The following is a 22,412-nucleotide window of genomic DNA, read 5'->3' on the forward strand; positions in this document are numbered from 1 at the left end:
AGGAATTGAAAGTCTCAAACACCGGAAAGCAAACTTTTAAGAAGTTTAAAATCACATTGCTTTTTAGTTCCTGCCACAAAGAATTGCCAATTTCTCAAAATATTGATATTTACATTTATAAATATTAAAATTTCTTTTATCCATGGAAAACACTTAACTAATTATTTTATAAAAAGAAAATACACGCATAGATTTACTTTTAACAATTTATATTAGGTTTTTTACAACCTAATAAATTGTTAAAAGTAAATCCAGGCATGTCTCTTTTTATAAAATAATTAGTTATATTTACATTTGGTTTTTGGCACAAAAAAATGGCACCTTTTCCAAAATATTGCTATTTATATTTAGTTATTTCCCAAAAATCCGGCATATTTTGGGGGTTTGTATTTTTACTTTAGTAGATTTAGTACAGTCTAAACATTTTGACTATTTGGTTTCCGCCATCATTCGTATGGTATCCAAAATATCTATGGATGTATTTTTTTAGTCGAATTGACGATGCTAGTAGACGAGAGAAATACGCGCAATTTTGAAATTTTCAAACAAATTTAAAAAATACTAAAAAAATCAAAAATGCAAAATCTGGAAAAATCGAGCACTGAGAAATGGTCTTGACTAACTTTAGTCAAATCTGAGTTTCATTTTTCATTTTAGAAATATGATAATATTAGCGAATGATGTCATCATTAGAAAACACAATTATTGTTTACGGCGATCTAGTCCACAATTTTCGTTTAATGATGGTTAGAAAATATAAATTTGTATTTAAAACATTATACGTGGAATTCGGTGACATAGGTATGCTGAGTATTAGCCTAGCCTCGATGCCTAGTCGGGTTATCGAGTACTTAATAGGAGCTGGTTTTATTCGAGTAATTATGAAATGAAGTGTAAAAGGAGTATAAAGTAACTTCCCGAGGGGCTAACCACTATTAGAAAATCTGTACACCGGATTACGCTTAGATTACCACTGCCAAAAGCAGGGACTTCAAAGATTACGCGTAATCCCATTAGTACAGTCAAAGGTACGGCTCTGTACACCGATTACGCGGAGTGATCAGCCCTCGTAACTTCCAATGCTGAAAAATATTCCCGTTGAGAAACGTAGAAATTGTAAACCCAAATTAATGTTTATGTCGGGAAATAACTTCCGATTTAAATTAGATAAAATACAAAACGTTTAATGACAAAATGGAGCATACATCTGTCTATCTCGACAGTCAAACGGACTCAAACCACTACTAACAAAACAAGTTGGCAAGCTTGTCAAAATCTACCTCTCCTCGGAAGAATTTGCCCTAGGGTGTATTAACTACTGAACACGGTACTCAATGATATTCCGCCATCAAAAGCGGCCCCCAGAAAATTATCCCGGTGCTATCCCAAACAGCAGATTATTTTTATTTTAATTATTAATATTACAAATGTTATTGTATTAAACAAATTTCGAATATCAATAGAACAAAAAACCAACTTTAGACCCAAAACGTTATTAAATTACCAAAGCAACAAAATGAGAAATATAAAATATAAATTTAAAATTATTAGAATGCTCACGAAAGGTAAAATATACGTGCAAGAAACTATTTCACGGAGAAAAACCAGCCCATTGTGTAATAGACGGTAAAATAAATTCCAACGGCTTCCCAGCCTCTGAAGGGTTTTTGAATTTGGGGGTAGGAAAAAAGGGGAAAAGTTTCGTGACAGCATGGCTGCCAGCCTCCCCACTTCGCGACTTTAATTGTCACTGAAGTCAATTCAATCGTTTTTCTCGTCTATTACGATTGATCTCAATTAATAATTTGTATTTTAATTTAAAGAATTCAAGTTATAGGTAAATTTACAGTTAAACAACCATTTTGTCTAGCTTTTATTCCCAAAATATAATGGTCAGTTTACTTAGATGGCGCCACGTGCTCTACGAAGAATCACGATTTAGATATTTGTTACTCGGCGACAGTTAAAAATTGGTCTCTGCGCATGCTCCAATACCAACCAATCCGGTGTTCCCTCCCTGGCTAGTGTCCAGTTTTTAAGTGGCAATGACGGTTTAAAATTCCACCCCCATTTATTTTACCGTCTATAGGTCTTAAACAATCAAATTTATATGGAAAAACCAAAATTAAAGCGAAAACCACAACTATAAGTGAAAGCATAATAAAAACTGCGTGGGCTCATGACGACAACCCAACGAAGCCATTAAAAATCAATGCAAATAAAAAATCGTAGACATGAATTATCCCCCACATTATCAAAAAACAAGAAAAATAACCAATAGAAAAATATATAATAATAACCCAATCAAACAAAAAGGTAATTCAAATACTTAGAAATCCAGAAAATGTCAATCCATATACCCACGGTAATGAAAATTGTAATAGAATAAAAAAACTAATTTAAATATCCTTTAAAGTAATTAGAATAAAAAACTAATCTTAAAAAAATAGTTATAAAATTAAAAATTTAATATAAATTTAATTCATAAATATTTAAAATGTTATAAAATAAATAGTAATAAAATTATAAATTTAATATAAATGTAATTCATAAATATTTAAAATGTTATAAAATAAATTCCAAGAAACTGCGAACACAGCGATTTCAAAAAACTGCGTACGCAGTGATTACACTTTGCACCGAAAATGCGTACGCGTTCACAGCCCAGACACACAGACCCACAGACAGACACGGTGATTATAAAACCCCTCCTAGGGTACAAAGTCCCCTCGGAGAGGTAAAAACAACATATTATTGAGTCTTCTGTGCGACTATAAAAACAAAAAGGTTCTCACGCCTAGAGTTGGGGGGATTAAAGTTCAAATTTCCAAAACAGGGGATAGCTATAAAAATCAAAGGTCCCCGACGTCGGCGAAGCGATTCCGTTAGGAGGTCCGTAAAACAAAATACAAGTTTAAAAGAAAAATATAGCTTAAATGTTTATTTTTGGTTTTTTAATTTCCAACAATTACTTTAATTTAAACGAACCACAGTCTCCACAACTTTGTAGGTGCCGTTAATTGCCCCCAAAAAAGTTGTAAAAGAAGTAACGAGGATAGAAAAAACAAATACCCGAATATGCAAATTTTTGGTACTCGGTAATCGACGAGTATTCTCCAAGACTCCAATTACTTATTCGAGGTCGATATTATTTTTTTATGGCCAACGCTGTGAACCCGACTACTTTCGATGTCCTTCAAAATTTGCGTAGATTCTGAGATTTTCATAATTATCGAAAAAGCCATTACACTTTTGGATTTCTTCTAAGCGCACGCGTGTAGATGAAATAGTAGGGAGGGGGAAAGTGGAGATGCTCGTGGGGGAGGACAATTTTGACTGGCATCTCCAACCTGATTCTGATTGGGTAAAATAAAGTCCCCGAAATCAAAGGGCGAATGGGTGTCTTCTGGTAGTAGAGAACACCCCTCCACAACTGAAGAGGACTGTCGGCGAATATTTTTTTCACTAAATTTGTACTATCTACGTCAGGAAATCCACGGAAACTACCTGGTATCGTTAGGATGATTTCCACTATACAGTTTGGACGTTTCATTTTTTACAACTATGGGCAGTACTCTCCATGACCGCTCAACGCGTATAAAAGGGGTTTACGGATGAGTGAAAAAAACTACTCTTGATTTTAAATAAATTGAAAATAGACTTGGGAAAAGTGTCCCTAGACAGCGAATAGCTAAGTGCCCCATCAAAGTCTAGCGACGACTTAGACGAGGTATCCTCCACCACGGATACCGAGAACGAGTCGTAAGTTTATTTATGTTTTATAAAGTTATAATGGGTCTGGATATTTTCCGTAAATTGATAATTCTTCAATTAAATGATTAGGGATACCGCCGACCAAGCGGAGTGGCTCTGATTGAGGAAATACCGTCAACCATTTTGAATCTCAATGGTTTTGCGTAAATATACCACCTTTAACATTTCTGATATGATTTGTAATAAGATTTTTAATTTATCAAAATATATTTATTTAGAATTATGATGTCATTGATGTCCCTTCTCCCCCCCCCCCCCCCGTTATTACTCCCTGGTACGACACAGGGGTAGTACTGGGAACTGTGGAGGACATAATTGCCACTCATATGTTCCCTGTGTATGTATAATTAATATATATATATAATGTACTTTCCTATAAATTTTACTTTCGTATTTTAGTCCATCCCGAAACGCGGCGGGTGTACAGTATACATCCCTCCACCAGATGGATGTAATGAACTGTATGCCGATGGTTTCGCGTATGTATTATTTCTAATAATATTGCGTGTTCTGTATAAAAAACCTAATACTGTTTGATTAACATTGTTTTAGAATAAAGTATATATATATATATATATTACATTTTTATTTTATTTATCTTCCTTAACTAGTATTCAAACTTCGTTAACGGCGTTTTTCATCCGGCGGGGGGATTTTCAACAGTTGATGGACGAGGAGAGAAGGGAAGCTTTACGTAGGCTGGATATTTTCGTTATCGAATTCGTAATTTCCGAAATAGGACGAACAGCCGTGGAAAATTGTCGTACAGCGTTGATAATATAATTTAAAAAATAATTGTTAATTTAAATTGAATAAAATTATAAAAATTTTCAATGAAAAAATCTCGAACTAATTAAATAATTTATTTTTATTCATTCTTCAATAGTCTTTTGTATAAAGTAGAGAGGCCTTCTTGTTTAAATGTTGGTCTTACGACACAGTCTCTTACTTTTACAAGGCTAGACAAGCCCGCGCTTCAGTTATGACGAATATAAGTTTTCTAGCGCGCGTGAAATCGTTCGTGCGAGGAATCTATATTATAAAAACCACTTCGTCGTCGTCGTTCAAGCTTTTGGTTAGTCAGTAAGGAAGGCGAAGGCAGGCCGGCGAAAAAAAAACGACCCGCGGAACAGAGGGAAACCGAGACTGCCTTCCGCTTCGTTACTGAGGTGGTTCGACTATCTATTTCGAGCTTTTGGTTAGTCAGTAAGGAAGGCGAAGGCGGGCCGGCGAGGAAAAAGCTTTTCACTGAGGTGGTTCGACTATCTATTTTCTCAAAATCTGTCGCCCCTGAGAGTTGGGCCGTGTTTGTCCCAACCCGCAATACACCCGAAATTTTCTCTCTGTTTCCGCCGCCAATTTCGGAGGGGGGATCGTATGGGGTAGTTTCAGAAGGCCTGTGAGTTTCAGCAAAAGTAAATAGGGGGAGAAAGTCTGGCACTTGGATCCAACCGCACGACGTCTTATTGGAGGGGTAAAATTTTTGTACTTCGGAAATGACTTCCCCCTCACCTCTTTACAGGGTTACAAATGTACCGGTTGTACTCCGCCACGATGAAAAACTTCCCCTCACCTCTTTACAGGGTTACAAATGTACCGGTTGTACTCCGCCACGATGAAAAATAGTTATCTATAAAATACGTGAATATTAAACTTTTGCTTTCGATAATTTGGTTCCTAAATAAAGTTGATATATGATAGAAACTGAAATGCGACATTTTAAAAATAATTACAGGACTTTTGAAAAGAAATAAACCGTAACTAGAAAAACGCTCACTTAAATCGTGGAGAGCGTGGCGCCATCTAAGAGCATAGATCGGGACTAATTGGTATATCTACGAAATAATAGATATAGCTACGAGCATTTATTGTTTATTTTACAATTGATATAGTAATTATTAATTAAAATCACCCGTTTTCGAAGGAAATAATGGTCGATATTTGACAGAGAGACTATTTGAAATAGCGAGGCGGTGACATGGTTTCCAGGGAATAAAATTCAAAATTTTCATCTTGAGCGCGAACCGGAATACCACAAATGCACTACTTCGCACGTAATGTGCTATCCTTATTGTTTAGAAATATCACGTGATCACTAGCTCTTTAAAAAGGGTATCAAGCATGGTGGAAGGTAAAATCTGAAGGCAGTGATATACTTTCTCCCCCTATTTACTTTTGGTTTCGGTAACGGTGGGGGGTTTCGGGGTCGTTCCGATTTGAAAAACCCGTGGCTCTCTCGGCGTATGTTACTCCCGTGGCCTTTATGCATCAGCCATTGGATACAGGGAGTTTAAAGGGGTACAGGGGGTTTGGTACGACTGCGAGTTTGAAAAGGGTTCCACTGAAATTCTCGCATTGGAAAGGGGGAGGGGAGTACTACGGAAATTCTCGCATGGAGAAAAGGGGGAGAGGGTACCACGGTAATTATCACATGGGAAAAGCGGAGAGGGGGTACCACGGTAATTATAACATGAGAAAAAGGGGAGGAACGGTAATTATCACATGGGAAAATGGGGAGTACCACGGTAATTATAACATGGGGAAAAAGGGGAGGTAGGGCCTTACTGGGGTGGTTCTACTTTGGGGAAAAGGGTACCATGGAAATTATCGCATGGGAAAAGAGGGAGGGGGCCTTACGGGGGGAGATCGACTATGGGGTTAAGGGTACCATGGAAATTATCGCATGGGAAAAAAGGGAGTGGGTCTTACTGCGGTGGTTCGACTATGGGGAAAAGGGTGCCACGGAAATTATCGCATGGGTAAAAGGGGTAGGGTGCCTTACTGCGGTGGTTCAACTATGGGGTAAAGGGTGGCACAGAAATTATCCCATGGGAAAAAGGGGTTAAGGGGCGTACTGGGGTCCAGTGCCTCGAAACACACAACTAGCTGAGGGCCCGCCTGTAAGGCGGGCTTCTCGGCTAGTATACTAATAAAGCGGGGTCTTGTGACGTAACGTAAACGCAACATAGGGCAAGATCACTTTTTACACACAATCCTAAGGATTTGTGTGTATTAGTCTTACGTACAGTGTAGCCGATGGCGCCGTGTCGCGCATACCTCTACCTTTAGGGCTATACGTGTCAATGATATCTCGTTCGGATGTACAGACATTGCCATTGATAGCCTTTCATAAAGTTTTCAAATCGGAGCCCAAGAAGTTGGGAATTTTCCCAATTTTCTATTTTCGGTGATTTCCTTTATGTGGTAGATATTTTGTTTAAAATTAAGTCCGATAACGTAAAAAAAAATATTATTGGATAGGTTAGGATTCAGCGGACCTACAACTTCGGTTATATCAGTAAATATTAAATTTAAGTATAGTTTTTAGGGTAATTTACGGGACCCCAATTTTCGTGGTTTTATATTTTCCCCTAAAAATCTACATATTTAAGTCAGATTTTCATGAGAGTTATATTTTTGAATAGCTGTGGTTTACATTTCACCTAGATTTGCAAATACGTTCCTTAAATTTAATTCCAAGTAAGGTTTTTTGGGCAGCGTATACGGAGCCCCGCAATTTCCAACATTGTAAATCCGCGTGTTTGTCGTGGTCTACGCGACCGTTTCCCTCTGTCGTTTTTCAAGGCCGTTCAGAGTGCGCCGCGCTTTCAACGTATGAGCAGAAGTAACAATTAAGTATCACACTGATCGGCCTAGTCTTCGGCGTATGACCAGAAGTAACAAATAAGTGTGATCAGAAGTAACCAATAAGTGTGATCAGAAGTAACTAATAAGTGTGATCAGAAGTTACTAATAAGTTACTAGATGAAATAAGTGTGACACTCAACGGCTGACTACTAGTAACAAATAAGTGTGATCAGAAGTAAAAAAATAAAAGTGACACTGATCGAAGGAATCTTCGATGCTTTCAAAGTATGACTAGAAGTAACAAATAAGTGTAAATATGTATATATGTGTGACCGTGGATATATTTTGGTTGCGATACCGGCGTTGCAGGTTGCTGTGAATAGCTCAAACAAACTTAACACATTAGAAGGATTGTGTGTATTCTGACCGTCGTACGTCTTGTTACTTTATAAAAACCACTATTGCGAATTTAAATATGCCATATTTTTATGAATTTAATCGGCAAATAATGTACTCTCTTACAGGGCCCCCAGAGGTCCTATAATTCCTATAAAATCCTATATTTTATGTGCTGTAACCACCTATATTTTTAGCAAAATCCCCCCAAAGTCCTATATAATCTTATAATTTTGATATTTTGCCCATTTCAAATCCAACCACGCAGTGAAATTGCTAGATTTAGCTATAGGATAAATTCCTATACCAAGTCATTCTAGTCTATACTTTTGTTATTGTTACCATGGTTAGCTACTAGTATAATTTTGTGATAAAATGGTTAAATAGTTTCTATTTTTTAAGTGAAAATCAAAGATTTATTAATCTAAATATAGATTTTGTTTTTAAATGCATAAAGTTAGTAAATTAAATAGCATATATAGTCCTATAAAATCCTATAATTTTGTAAAAATAGTCCTATAAAGTCCTATATTTTTAGAAATATAATCCTATTTTTCCTATAAAAAATTGAAGATTTGAGTGGGGGCCCTGCTCTTCTTCTAGTTCAGTTACTTTAAATTTTGCCTTCCTTTTCAAAATTTGTCATCGTTTAAATAGCCCAGTACCGATAAATTAAAATGTACAGGGTTTCAAACGAAAATGACACGCAGCGCCTCTCGCGGCGAGCTCGCGCGTAACTTGGTTTAAGTGTTTGTTCCCGCCCCATTGAAATTAATGTAAAGTTGGCTATAATTGAACGTTAATTAACCTACCAAATGATATAAGAAATATTCCACTGACAATTTTTCCCGTTTATATGAACTTAAATGTAATATAAAATCGTCTTGAAAAATCGTTTATCGCTTTATAACATTAAAAAATAATATTTTTAACACGCCATGTAGATAATCGTCTAGGTATTTAAAGAGATAGTGCCAGCTTGGAGCACAGTTAAATTTCTTGACTTTATGACCTTCATTAGATACAGTTTAATGTCCTGAACCCGAAAATATACATGTTATACCATAAATTAGTATTTATTTATGAAAATCAACTTTAAATTATTTGTGAAATGTTCGCTTCCCCGCAAAGGACACCGCACACCGTCTATGGAAAATGGTCTTTCGGCCAATTTTTCTGAAATTTGGAAATTATGTACTTTAGAGAATGCTGATTAAAATTGTTGCCGGGCCCCCAACTGCCCTTGCCTGTGTCACGCGTAGAGATCGGCGTTTGAATAAGAAATTATCCAATTATTTATTTTTATTCATAACCGCAAATTATCCGAAAAATATACGAAAAAACCGAATATTTTTGTATGTTAAATCGTTGTTTATTCGTATAAAATGTTCATAAAAAACAGTTAAGCAAACTTTTTATTGTTAATCGAAATTTTGCCGGTTAATTTATTCGTTCCGACGACCTCTAGTCACGCGCTTTAACTTCCCAAAGCACGTCCGTAACTACCTCCGCCACCTAACTGAACTTTATTCTTAACTTGTGTTCATTTAATCGTCTTGTATTTTAGCTCCATCTCTCAATTTCTCCTTTCTTTACATCTTATTTTAATCTTTTTATTAATGTTTTTATTTTCATTGTTATCTTTATTTTAGTGTCACTACTTTCGGGTTCACTCTTTGTATGTATATATTCTTTTGTATGTTATGTCATTATAGTAGCCTATGATCACAGAATGTTTCCTGTAAGGCTAAACACAAGCTATAACTAGCTTCGTAGCCATATTCTTTTCTTTCAAATAAATAGATAAAAAAAATAAGAACGGATGTTCAGAGAAAGCCTGAAAGGAACTTTAAAGTTTTTCTCAAATTTAATCGAAGGATTTGTAATACAGTCGAGCGCGCCATGTGGGGAACGTTTAATTATATTAATAAAAATTCTGGATTTTGTAAACACGCTGTAGCCTGTCTTTTTTACATAAATTGGTATGGAGAGTTAGGCCAGTTCTTTAATGAGATCTCCTAAACATCAAAGCTTCAAAAATGGTCCAAAATGAAGGCAAATTTGACAGAAAATCAAAGATTTAAATTGTCTAAGAAAGTTGTCAAGCCAGTTTTTTTGCATTAACGGTTTCGAAAATTGTAAGGATCGAATTTTATCTAGTCTGCCTTATGAGCCAATGTGTGCCAGGCATTTACCCCTGGTCTAAAAGAATTTGTTAATTGGAATGCAAAACCAAAAAAAAATTAATAGGTACGAGCAAAAGTGTATAGTATTGTAATAATATTATACATTTATGGTACAAGTACCGTATCTAATATTCCAACTATAGCAGAAAATGATAAAATTATTGACAATCCTTCTAAGCTGCGACAAATTGACCTCTCTGATTTGGACACAAACAATTTTATTGTCTACTTTTTTAGTTAACTTTCCCATAGCGTGAAGGCATCGAGTTTAATGTTAAAAGTCTAGTTACCTATAAATCTCTCTCCTCCGCACAGTTTGCTTATCAGAAAGGCAGGTCTACTGAGACCGCCCTTCATGGCATAAGCAACTGCCTCGAAAAGGCAATTGATTTCAAGGAAATTGCGTTAGCAGTTTTTGTTGACATCGAAGGGGCCTTTGATATGGGCTCCAGCGCAGTCATTATGAAGGCTGCTAAGAGGTTTTGTATCAATGACACATTGTGTCTTTGGGTCAAATCCATGTTAACTGACCGGAAAGTGATGTCCTGCCTGCTTGGTCTCCACCAGAAGGGCAAAATGTTATTTTGGAGTATTAGGAGTACAGTCAGTAAATCCTGGGGCCTTAGTCCCAGAGTTGTATACTGGCTATATACTATGATCATCAGACCCATTCTGTCTTACGCAGCTGTGGTCTGGTGGCCAAGGGTTACTTTAAAAACCGTGCAGTCTGAACTGCGCACCCTGCAAAGGTTAGCCTGTATTGGCATTACTGAAGCTATGAGAACAGTCCCAAGTGCTTCTCTAGAAGCTCTCCTAAACATTCTTCCTCCGCATCTTTTTATAGAGGAAGCTGCTGCTTTTGGTGCCTATGGGCTTAACGAAAATGGTTGGTGGAAGGCTAATAATTGGGTAAAGAGTCACACCAAACTCTATCATGATATTTCAGCTAGGCTCGGCTAATACCCAAGGCACCACCTTAGGCCCAAGTCATCTAGCGACTTATAATGCCTTAAACAGGTAGCCGAGTTACAATGCGTAGGAGGGTGGTGGCAAGCCCTTAATTCATGCCACGCGAGCCAACAGCTCCCTACACTCACTATTACCGTTACTATTTCTAGTCATTTACCCGACCTTAAGATGGGTTCTGACATCTCGGCTGCTAAATTACACTTTAGGAAGCAATTTGAGGTTAAATTCCCAAGCCGCACGGATTGGGCTAATATTACCCTCGGTGCCAGAGGTGAGGTGGTCTGGTTTACCGACGGGTCTAAGACCAATTTTGGTACAGGCGCGGGGATGTAATGTCTTAGTAATAACTATGGTTTTTACGAAAGCCTGGGGGAATACGATACCGTTTTCCAAGCAGAAAATTCTGCAATCTGCTTCTGTGCCAACTATTGTCTGGAAAAGAAGCATCGTGGGAAGGTTATCCAAATCTACACGGATATTCAGGCCACTCTTCTAAACTGGCTCTTAGCTGCTTTGATCTTCTTTCTGATCTTGGGATGCACAATACAGTTCAACTTTATTGGATACCTGGTCATAAAGGGCTTCACGGGAACGAAAAGTCTGACGCCTTGGCTTGGGAGGGTGCACAAGCTGGGTTTAGTGGGCCTGAACCTGCTCTACCCATCCCCCGTGGCCTGGCACGCAGCCTGGTCTCCAAGTATAGGTCGGATCGTCAACTCAACCTTTGGCTTGAGACGGATGGTTAAAGGTAGGCCAAGGAGTTTATCCCTGTACCGTCTAGGCAGAGAGCAAAGAGGTGCTCTAGCTCTCTAAGAATAATATAAGGTTGGTAACTGGCCTACTAACAGGCCATTGCCAACTTAACAGACACCTAAATCTTATTGGAGTCAGTGATGACCCAATTTGTAGTGCTTGTCTAACTGGGGAGGAAGCTGCCTCTCACCTTCTTTGTAGCTGTGACTATTATGCGGCTAATAGGCTTGAGCATTTTGGTATGCATCGGTTGGAGACGCGTGACTTCTTCAACATCCCGGCCAAACAGATTCTTAACTTTGTGTCGGAAATAGGACTTTTTACCTAAAGTCACAGGTTGGGGTTGAACAATGGACCTAAGGTCGAAGTGCACGGCTTGCCACCCCTTTCAATAATAATAATAATACCTATACATACACTCTCTGCTACCACTAAGAACAAAGGCTACAACAATGTACTAATTCTTTTGATTAGATGACTTTCACAAAAAATACAAAGGTAACAAAACTAGAGTGGAAATTAAAAAAAACCCCAATTCTTATGAACATCATGAATAAATGAAATACCCCGAAGAATACAATCTTTTTCGCGTCTTTTTATGCCCTTTACTTGCATTTCGTCCGTCCGCCATGACCTTCGACCGTCAGTGGGGACGCCTTTCGAGGGTAGAAAATTGAGATTGAGGGTTAAAGTTTGAGAACTAAACAAGGACCCGTATAACAAAGGATAAATAAGGATTCCCGAAATAAAATTCGCCTACTGATTTTACCGTCAGGTCCATGATGTCTAATTCCACTTTGCAGTCTCTACTCTTATTTGACTATTAGCAAACAAAAAAAAATAACCCGTCATTTAAAGTTAATTTTTTATGGACGATATTAATGATTTTTGCACTGTCAGCTCGTTCTCTTCTGCTTTCCGCGAAGTTCCAGAAACTACCGGTACCTTTTGTATTTCCTCGGTGCGTTTATTAGCTAGATTGTGTTTCAAAATGAGGGAAATCGTGCATGTGCAAGTTGGACAGTGTGGTAACCAAATTGGATCGAAGGTATGAAAATATCGTTGTTAAATATAATAACCTTGACCTTAGCCTACCTTTACCTGAATATACGAGCACTCCCTTAATTTATGGTGCCATTTAGAGTTAAAAGGGTGAAAAAATGTTAGACGGGTTATTGGTCTTTTCGAGTGAATAATAATGGCAGTTCTACGTCACACGACGTCATCCATTCATTTACCTATTTTTTCAAGTATTATTAAGTTATAATTTTTGACATAATTTTAGATAAAGTTTAAAAGAACGGCTGAACTTGTTTTCTGTTCTGCTGACAAATTCGTAGCTTCGCGGATATTTTATATTGTAAAAGGATCCTTTAAATGTCTTAAAAAACGTGGATTAAGATCTTATTTGTTAATGCTTAGTTCAAATTGCTATAAATATTCATCTGATTCGAGTGAACAATATTGTATCATCTTTTTCAACAAGAAACTTCCAGTGACGCGAATTTATTTTTATTCTTATTTAGTGGTTTTTATTAGCGACTTGCACAAAATTACTTGTTAAAAAAGGGGGAATACAACGATTTTTAAAAGTGCACTTTTAAACATCGTTGTATTCCCCCTTTTTTAACAAGTTATTTTTATTCTATTTAAAGCCATATTTTGCATTTTTTTGGTGTAATTATATTTAGTTCTGGGAAGTAATCTCTGAAGAGCACGGAATTTCTCCTGGTGGCCTGTGCACGGGCACTTCGGAATTGCAACGGCAGAGAATCAATGTCTACTACCAGTAGCCCCGCCAGGGATTTTATGCACGTAGGCCCAGCCTGAATTAGAGGCCCCATCTATAATGTTTATTTCAAAAATTCCCGAGTTTCAAGGATTTTTTTATATAAATGTTTTAAATTTTGACATGATTTCTATTTTCCCATTGAATTTTTTAAAGGCATTTTAATCAAGGAATGACACTCTTCGATTAGTTTTTTTCCAAATTCATCGACTACTAACTTTGGGTTTTCTTTTAAACAATTCGACAAATCACGATTTATCGACAGTGTAGCCAGATTTGAAAGCCTAAATTCTCCCATAGTTGTCCGTAGACGTGTTTCAATTCTTTTGAGTGAACTGAAACTTCTTTCTGAGATTGTATTTGCCACATTAATGCAAGAAACAATTTTGTAGTATTTCACTAGGTCGGGGAACCCATCTGCCATTTTAATTAAATAGTGGAAGCAGTCGATTACGCTGGTAAATTTCTTGGGGATAATTAAATTTCTGGCTATTTTAATTTGGCTTTTTAACGAATTCAGGTCGAATTGAAACCGATTATAAGTGTTACAATGGGTTACGATATCGTTTTCGTTAAGAAAGTTTTCCGAGTTAGGGTCAGACGCCATTATACCTTTGAATAAGCCAGAGTTTTCCAATAGTCGAATTTTCATTTCTGAAATAAATTTATCAACTAATTCGAAATAGGTGGACCTCAACTGGTCAATCAGGGTTTTTGCTTCCGTTTCCCTGCTATCCGTTGTACTCGTTACCACTTTATGTTTTAATCTCTTGTTAGGGATTATTTTACGTTTCCGTAAAGCTATCGGTTCGCTGTTACGATCAGGTATTGCAATAAAAGCAGATTCTGCGATTTTAGTAGCTTCTACCCAAATTAAATCAAAACGTTCCGAGTTCCTACATTCTTCTAAGGTCTTAACGGTAGCTTGGCAAATGGCAACGGCTTCCGTTAAAATAACTTTCGAAGTTTGCAAGTATTCCGACAGGGAATTCGTTACGCCTAATACTTCGTCTAGTGCGACAATTAATATTAAGTTGTTAAAGTTATGTAATTGGGATATATACCCACGACACTCAGCAGCTTCCTCTGGTTTTCCGTTTTCAATTAGATTCTCTAACGTTAAGACTACGGAATCAAGTCTATTTCTAAAATAACTAACACCTTTTTTTTACTCCACCACCGAGTGTCGCAGCTTTGTGGCATTTTAAGTATCTCATAGCCTAGATCTTTTTGGGAGTTTTTAAAATATTCGCTTCTAATAACCGAATTGCTTTGAAAATTGTATATGGCCTGAACCAAACCAAGTAGTTCCCTAACTGCCAATATTTTGGAGCAACAGTCAACTAAAACTAAATTTAAGCGGTGCGCGTAGCAATGCACGTACGGACAATGTCCGCCTACTGCCTCTTCTACTTTCACCCTCACTCCTTTTACGTGTCCGCTCATTACACTTGCCCCGTAATATGTCTGTCCAACGCAATTCTCCAGTTTTAAACCACCCTCTGTCAAAAGATTTATAATTGCCAAGCTGATATTCTCAGAATCGAACTTATGTAAATCAGTGAAACCTAGAAATCTTTCTACGACACCTATTTCTATTCTAGTATATCGAATACAAACGCTTAGCTGCTCCACCCCTGCATTAATTGTCTCGGGTTTCATGGGCAATTACAGAGTAAAACCCACCGGATTCGATGACCTCTTCGACAATCATTTTCCTTACTAAATTTGCACAAATGTCAATTATTTCATTTTGTACAGTGCTGTGAATATATTTTGCATTATTGGGCATACTCTCGCATTTGGCTTTCAAATTAGGACATTTTCTTTTCAGAAGTTCTAAAATTTCAATAAAATTTCCTCTGTTTCCAATTTTATCGGCAGATGTATTCCCCTGAAGTGCTAAATCTTGTTGAGAACATAAAATTATGACTTCCACATGTGCAGATAATACCTCTCTATTTCTAATTACGTCAAGTCTATGGTGGCCATTAACCTGACACGCTATTGATCCACGAGATTTTAATTCAGTGTAGTCTAAATACATTCTATAGGCTAGTTGGTGGGAAGATTTATTCGAAGTGAAATGTTCTTCGAATTTTTTCGCCATATTTTTCCAATCCGAAAATCCGTTCACAAATCCAGTATTTCTACTGCCTAGAAAATGACGGCAACAAAAGCAGTAAACTGCATTTTTTGCAACTGAATACTCAAGCATTCGATATTTGTCGTACCAAGAAGAAATGAAACCACGATTTTTACCACCCATTAAAGTTTTAGGAAAAGGATTGAGTTTAGGCTGAACCGGAAGGCAATCTTTATCTAAACTAATATCCAATTCGTGTAAGCGCACTTCTGTTAAATTAGTTAAATCTTGCACATCGGCAGATATAGTAGGGTTTCTAATAATTTCGGCTTCATTACTTAGTGCAATGTCTAAAGCAGAACGGACGTTTGGAAGAACCTTAGAAATATTACCACCTTCGAATTCTAAACCCTCTTTATTTCCCAAGCTTTCCACGGGACTATCATTATGACTCTTGCCTGACGATTTCAAAAAACGTTCCATTGCGCCTTTCTGACTACTAACAACACCATCTTCTCTCTTGAGCTTCTGGCGTTTTTGGTGCTCATATTTTAAAACTTAATTTAAAACCTATTCTAAACGAAGCTTGTAATAGCTTAGTAGTCTCGAAAAGACTGTTTGGATAAAGCAGAGCTATAGTATATGTAAATATAATAGCTAATTAGGTTTCAAAAAGGCTACAAATAGCTTATTAGCCTTGAAAAAGGCTGTTTGGAAAATTAAGCTACAATAGCTTATTAGCCTTGAAAAAGGCTGTTTGGAAAATTAAGCTACAATAGCTTATTAGCCTTGAAAAAGGCTGTTTGGAAAATTAAGCTACAATAGCTTATTAGCCTTGAAAAAGGCTGTTTGGAAAATTAAGCTACAATAGCTTATTAGCCTTGAAAAAGGCTGTTTGGAAAATTAAGCTACAATAGCTTATTAGCCTTGAAAAAGGCTGTTTGGAAAATTAAGCTACAATAGCTTATTAGCCTTGAAAAAGGCTGTTTGGAAAATTAAGCTACAATAGCTTATTAGCCTTGAAAAAGGCTGTTTGGAAAATTAAGCTACAATAGCTTATTAGCCTTGAAAAAGGCTGTTTGGAAAATTAAGCTACAATAGCTTATTAGCCTTGAAAAAGGCTGTTTGGAAAATTAAGCTACAATAGCTTATTAGCCTTGAAAAAGGCTGTTTGGAAAATTAAGCTACAATAGCTTATTAGCCTTGAAAAAGGCTGTTTGGAAAATTAAGCTACAATAGCTTATTAGCCTTGAAAAAGGCTGTTTGGAAAATTAAGCTACAATAGCTTATTAGCCTTGAAAAAGGCTGTTTGGAAAATTAAGCTACAATAGCTTATTAGCCTTGAAAAAGGCTGTTTGGAAAATTAAGCTACAATAGCTTATTAGCCTTGAAAAAGGCTGTTTGGAAAATTAAGCTACAATAGCTTATTAGCCTTGAAAAAGGCTGTTTGGAAAATTAAGCTACAATAGCTTATTAGCCTTGAAAAAGGATGTTTGGAAAATTAAGCTACAATAGCTTATTAGCCTTGAAAAAGGCTGTTTGGAAAATTAAGCTACAATAGCTTATTAGCCTTGAAAAAGGCTGTTTGGAAAATTAAGCTACAATAGCTTATTAGCCTTGAAAAAGGCTGTTTGGAAAATTAAGCTACAATAGCTTATTAGCCTTGAAAAAGGCTGTTTGGAAAATTAAGCTACAATAGCTTATTAGCCTTGAAAAAGGCTGTTTGGAAAATTAAGCTACAATAGCTTATTAGCCTTGAAAAAGGCTGTTTGGAAAATTAAGCTACAATAGCTTATTAGCCTTGAAAAAGGCTGTTTGGAAAATTAAGCTACAATAGCTTATTAGCCTTGAAAAAGGCTGTTTGGAAAATTAAGCTACAATAGCTTATTAGCCTTGAAAAAGGCTGTTTGGAAAATTAAGCTACAATAGCTTATTAGCCTTGAAAAAGGCTGTTTGGAAAATTAAGCTACAATAGCTTATTAGCCTTGAAAAAGGCTGTTTGGAAAATTAAGCTACAATAGCTTATTAGCCTTGAAAAAGGCTGTTTGGAAAATTAAGCTACAATAGCTTATTAGCCTTGAAAAAGGCTGTTTGGAAAATTAAGCTACAATAGCTTATTAGCCTTGAAAAAGGCTGTTTGGAAAATTAAGCTACAATAGCTTATTAGCCTTGAAAAAGGCTGTTTGGAAAATTAAGCTACAATAGCTTATTAGCCTTGAAAAAGGCTGTTTGGAAAATTAAGCTACAATAGCTTATTAGCCTTGAAAAAGGCTGTTTGGAAAATTAAGCTACAATAGCTTATTAGCCTTGAAAAACGCTGTTTGGAAAATTAAGCTACAATAGCTTATTAGCCTTGAAAAAGGCTGTTTGGAAAATTAAGCTACAATAGCTTATTAGCCTTGAAAAAGGCTGTTTGGAAAATTAAGCTACAATAGCTTATTAGCCTTGAAAAAGGCTGTTTGGAAAATTAAGCTACAATAGCTTATTAGCCTTGAAAAAGGCTGTTTGGAAAATTAAGCTACAATAGCTTATTAGCCTTGAAAAAGGCTGTTTGGAAAATTAAGCTACAATAGCTTATTAGCCTTGAAAAAGGCTGTTTGGAAAATTAAGCTACAATAGCTTATTAGCCTTGAAAAAGGCTGTTTGGAAAATTAAGCTACAATAGCTTATTAGCCTTGAAAAAGGCTGTTTGGAAAATTAAGCTACAATAGCTTATTAGCCTTGAAAAAGGCTGTTTGGAAAATTAAGCTACAATAGCTTATTAGCCTTGAAAAAGGCTGTTTGGAAAATTAAGCTACAATAGCTTATTAGCCTTGAAAAAGGCTGTTTGGAAAATTAAGCTACAATAGCTTATTAGCCTTGAAAAAGGCTGTTTGGAAAATTAAGCTACAATAGCTTATTAGCCTTGAAAAAGGCTGTTTGGAAAATTAAGCTACAATAGCTTATTAGCCTTGAAAAAGCAACTATTAAATCTAGTTAAATTCTGGCCAAAAGAGACTCGAAATTGAGAACTATCTTGCTCAGGAGACGAAAACGAATTGACGATTGACGCACGGACTGTAAATTTACAGTCCATGATTGACGAAACGCGAGACCCTAATCACTGACGGACCCCGTTCGATGGTCACTGAAATCACGTGACTTCGCAAAAGAGGGAAAAAGGGGAAACCCAAATTCCTCAATATTTGAAAGAATAACCCCTTCCTATCAAAGTAATAGGCTTGGGCTTTACCTCTGCTGGGACGAGAAAGAGAGAAATCCGGTTTTGGCAATCCCCCCCTCCGGTCCTCTTCACTGACGTCGTCAAATTCCAAGAAACTAAATGTCTTTGTTGTGTGTATTGTAGCTTCTCACTGACACCGAGGCAAAAAGACAGGTGTCCCTGCACTTTGCGGCCTAGCATGACGTATTTCCCCCTCCCGGCGTCACCATCTCTTATCAGTCAATTCAAAAGAAAAAGTTTTTTCAAGGGGAAAATCTATAATCACGGACAGCGTTGCCAACCGTACTCTAATTATAGTACATTTCGATAAAATTAACTTTCGATTTTCTTCGTTTCCAATCTGTTATATTACTCTCAGAAGGCTAAAAATGGAAATATCAAATCTTATTTTACAAACTAGTAACTAAAAATATTGAGGGTTATAATAGGCACCGTTTCAAAAATTTAGAGGCCCCCAAAGTAGGCCTACACTTTTTCAACGTAGGCACGTGCCTACTTGTGCCTATTGCTGGCGGGGAGCCTGTCTACTACAACGAGGCCTCTGGTAACTATGCTGTCTTAATTTATTCTCAATTTCTAAGAATATTTTTAAATTGTCAATTTATTGTTTTATGCTGGTTATTAAATAAATATACGACGGAGTTTTTAATTCTACTGTTTAAATTTATGGTGAATTATAACGAGAAAATAAATATTTTCTGTTCGTCAATTATTAAAATCACGCCCAAAAATAAGCTAATTTTTGTTCGTTGTCTCTTACAAAACGTCGTCGAGTTAATATAAATTTTCGACACAACCAGCTAACTAACAAATTAAATTTAAATTAAACCACAATTTCAGCTGAAAAATTCGTGCCATGGGCCGTTCTTGGGGATCTCGAGCCTGGCACCATGGACTCTGTACGTTCCGGAGTCTTCGGGCAGCTATTTAGACCAGACAATTTTATTCATGGTTAGTTCATTTGAAACTGTAAGGTAGGTTTCGCCATAGACAACAGACGGTAACCTGATATGGGGCCTTGAGGTAGATCCGAAAGGAGCCAATTCGGACAAAACTAAACAAATAAATACTCGTAATTATTTTTATCTAATACTCAACTCTAGGAAGTGCCTCCAAGTTAATTCACAATCAGAAGCATCGAAATTTTACGGTGTATCGTTTTAATGTGTATACACCGTGTTTATACAAGGCCTTTACTTTAAAATCTATTAATAGTGCCAATTTGAATATTTGTTGAGTCACGTAGGTATAGCTGGGGGTGCTGTGAAATATGAAGATTGCAATAACTTAAGCCGTGTGTTCAAAGACATTCGAAGTTACCAAGTTTAGTCACTCTGTTTTAATTCCCGGGTTTATTGATACAAATTTCTTACGTTTTTCAGTTCTCAAGTTAAGTGGTTCCATGTCCCTTATAAACGAGGGGCTGATCACTCCGCGTAATCGGTGTACAGAGCCGTACCTTTGACTGTACTAATGGGATTACGCGTAATCTTTGAAGTCCCTGCCTTTGGCAGTGGTAATCTAAGCGTAATCCGGTGTACAGACTTTTTAAGAGTGGTTAGCCCTCGCTTATAAAAAAGCTATTATCAGCCAATAATCCTTGGACGAGCTACGTGACTAAAACGTCGCTAGAAGAACAATTTATAATGGCTACTATTTCTTGTTTTCCTTAAGGTCAAAGGGGATTTGGTAACAACTGGGCTACAGGTCATTACACAGAAGGAGCAGAGCTTGTAGACAGCGTAATGGACGTTGTTCGCAAAGAATCGGAAAGCGTCGACTCTCTTCAAGGGTTCCAAATGACCCACTCATTGGGTGGCGGAACCGGGTCCGGAATTGGGACTCTGATAGTGTCAAAAATAAGGGAAGAATATCCCGATCGAATTATGGCCACGTTTTCAGTAGTCCCATCTCCAAAAGTAGGTTTTATTTAAATTGCTTTAATCTCCAGAAATAAGAATCTGTTTCTTCTTTTCAAGGTATCTGATACAGTGGTGGAGCCCTACAACGCTACTCTGTCCGTGCATCGGTTGGTGGAAAACACGGACCAAACTTTCACAATTGATAACGAAGCCTTGTACGACATTTGTGTTCGTACTCTAAAACTGTCCAGCCCAAGCTACCGTGATCTGAATCATTTGGTATCGCGCACCATGACCGGCGTAATAACCTGTTTGAGGTTCCCCGGCCAACTCAACGCGGATCTCCGCAAGTTAGCAGTCAATATGGTACCCTTCCCTCGTCTCCATTTCTTCATGCCGGGCTTTGCTCCTCTGACTGCGAGAACAAGCCAAGATTATACGACTCTGTCGGTTCCGGAGTTAACCCTACAGTTAATTTGTTCGTGAACAGTTGCTTTTAAAAAAGAGATTTCTCTAGATACTTACCTAGACATATCCCTTTGTTAAAACCATGAATATTGTAAAATATCAATCCCACCTAACAGTTTCGTTTCGTAATTTGAGGACATGGAAGGTATTTGACTGGCGCCGCCATGTTCAGAGGCAGAATGAGCATGAGGGAAGTTGACCACCAAATGCTCAATATTCAGAACAAATAAAAGCAGGTAAATCATAATATCCCTTCTACCATTGTAGACTATAGTTGGCGCCAATAAAGCGCTTCGGAAACTTTGATTCGGAGAATGTGTGTAGAATGGCACTATTATGGCTCCTGACAAAGTCTTACGCTGTTTTTCTTTGGCGCTAATATTAATCACTTATATGAAGCTATTTTGTCGAGTGGATTCCGAGCAACGTGAAGGTGGTGGTGTGCGATATTCCCCTGAAAGGTCTTAAGATGTCTGGCACATTTGTTGGAAATTCTACGGCCATTCAAGAAGTATTCAAGCGTATAGGTCAACAATTCTCTGGTAAATCCAAATACCTGTTCTTTTCATACCTTAATGTTAACTCGTTCAGCGTTGTTTCCGAAACGTTTCTGTCTGGTTGAGCTAAAAATGGAGCTCTTTCAATACTAAAGGTGGTGTTCTTAAAACCTAAATTATCTGCTTGCAATATGAATATAAACCCCCAACAGAAGTTTTATTGGCAGTCTGCTGTAGTTTGGTTTTATATAGCTCATAGTATTCCATTCCTGTAAATGGTGTCACCCTTATGGAACCACATTGGACTCGTGCTTATATTGATTTTTTGTTGCCTTCAGATATGTTTAAAAGAAGGGCCTTCCTGTACTGGTACACGGCTGAAGGAATGGATGAGACAGAGTTCACTGAAGCAGATTCCAACATGAATGACCTCATTTGCGAATACCAGCAATACCAGGAAGCGACCGTAGAGGATGAAGGGGAATTCGAAGATTTGGAACTGGAACCTGAAGCTTCAATTAATCCAATATTTATTCCACCAATTTTTAAAACTAATGCGCGCTACTGTTAAATTATTTTATATTAAACAAATATTAAAACTTTTACGCTTTTATCTAACAATGAGTTTATTGAGCTGATCATTTTTTTATAATAGGCGTTACATAGCATACGCTTAGATTGATTCTTATTCGAATTAAAGTAACACGTTCCACGAAAAGTCTCGTGTTATAGATGATCAGACTGAGGGCCTAGCCACTTTATAAGATAAGCAAACCGATTAAAGACATATTAAACTAACAAGGAATTTTGCCTAGGTGATT

The 22,412-nt window shown here is 37.0% G+C and overlaps 1 protein-coding gene and 1 pseudogene across 2 annotated transcripts; both read left to right on the plus strand.

Moving 5' to 3' along the window:
• Positions 1-9,807: 9,807 nt before the first annotated feature.
• On the plus strand, positions 9,808-11,659 carry LOC149945493 (uncharacterized). The gene is made up of 3 exons (XM_090176581.1): positions 9,808-9,813; positions 10,197-10,853; positions 11,279-11,659. Exons 1-3 carry the CDS (start codon positions 9,808-9,810, stop codon positions 11,657-11,659), a joined length of 1,044 nt encoding a protein of 347 aa, XP_090032707.1.
• A 998-nt stretch (positions 11,660-12,657) lies between these two features.
• On the plus strand, positions 12,658-22,227 carry LOC149945494 (tubulin beta-2A chain-like; annotated as a pseudogene). The gene is made up of 9 exons (XR_016480908.1): positions 12,658-12,714; positions 13,358-13,444; positions 19,284-19,308; positions 19,605-19,715; positions 20,439-20,683; positions 20,744-21,118; positions 21,211-21,326; positions 21,491-21,636; positions 21,930-22,227. The product of XR_016480908.1 is annotated as a tubulin beta-2A chain-like (transcript).
• Positions 22,228-22,412: the final 185 nt, after the last annotated feature.

This window comes from Leiobunum rupestre, chromosome 5, assembly GCF_980474605.1.
Source record: "Leiobunum rupestre chromosome 5, qqLeiRupe1.1.hap1, whole genome shotgun sequence".
NCBI classification, from domain to species: Eukaryota; Metazoa; Arthropoda; class Arachnida; order Opiliones; family Sclerosomatidae; genus Leiobunum; species Leiobunum rupestre.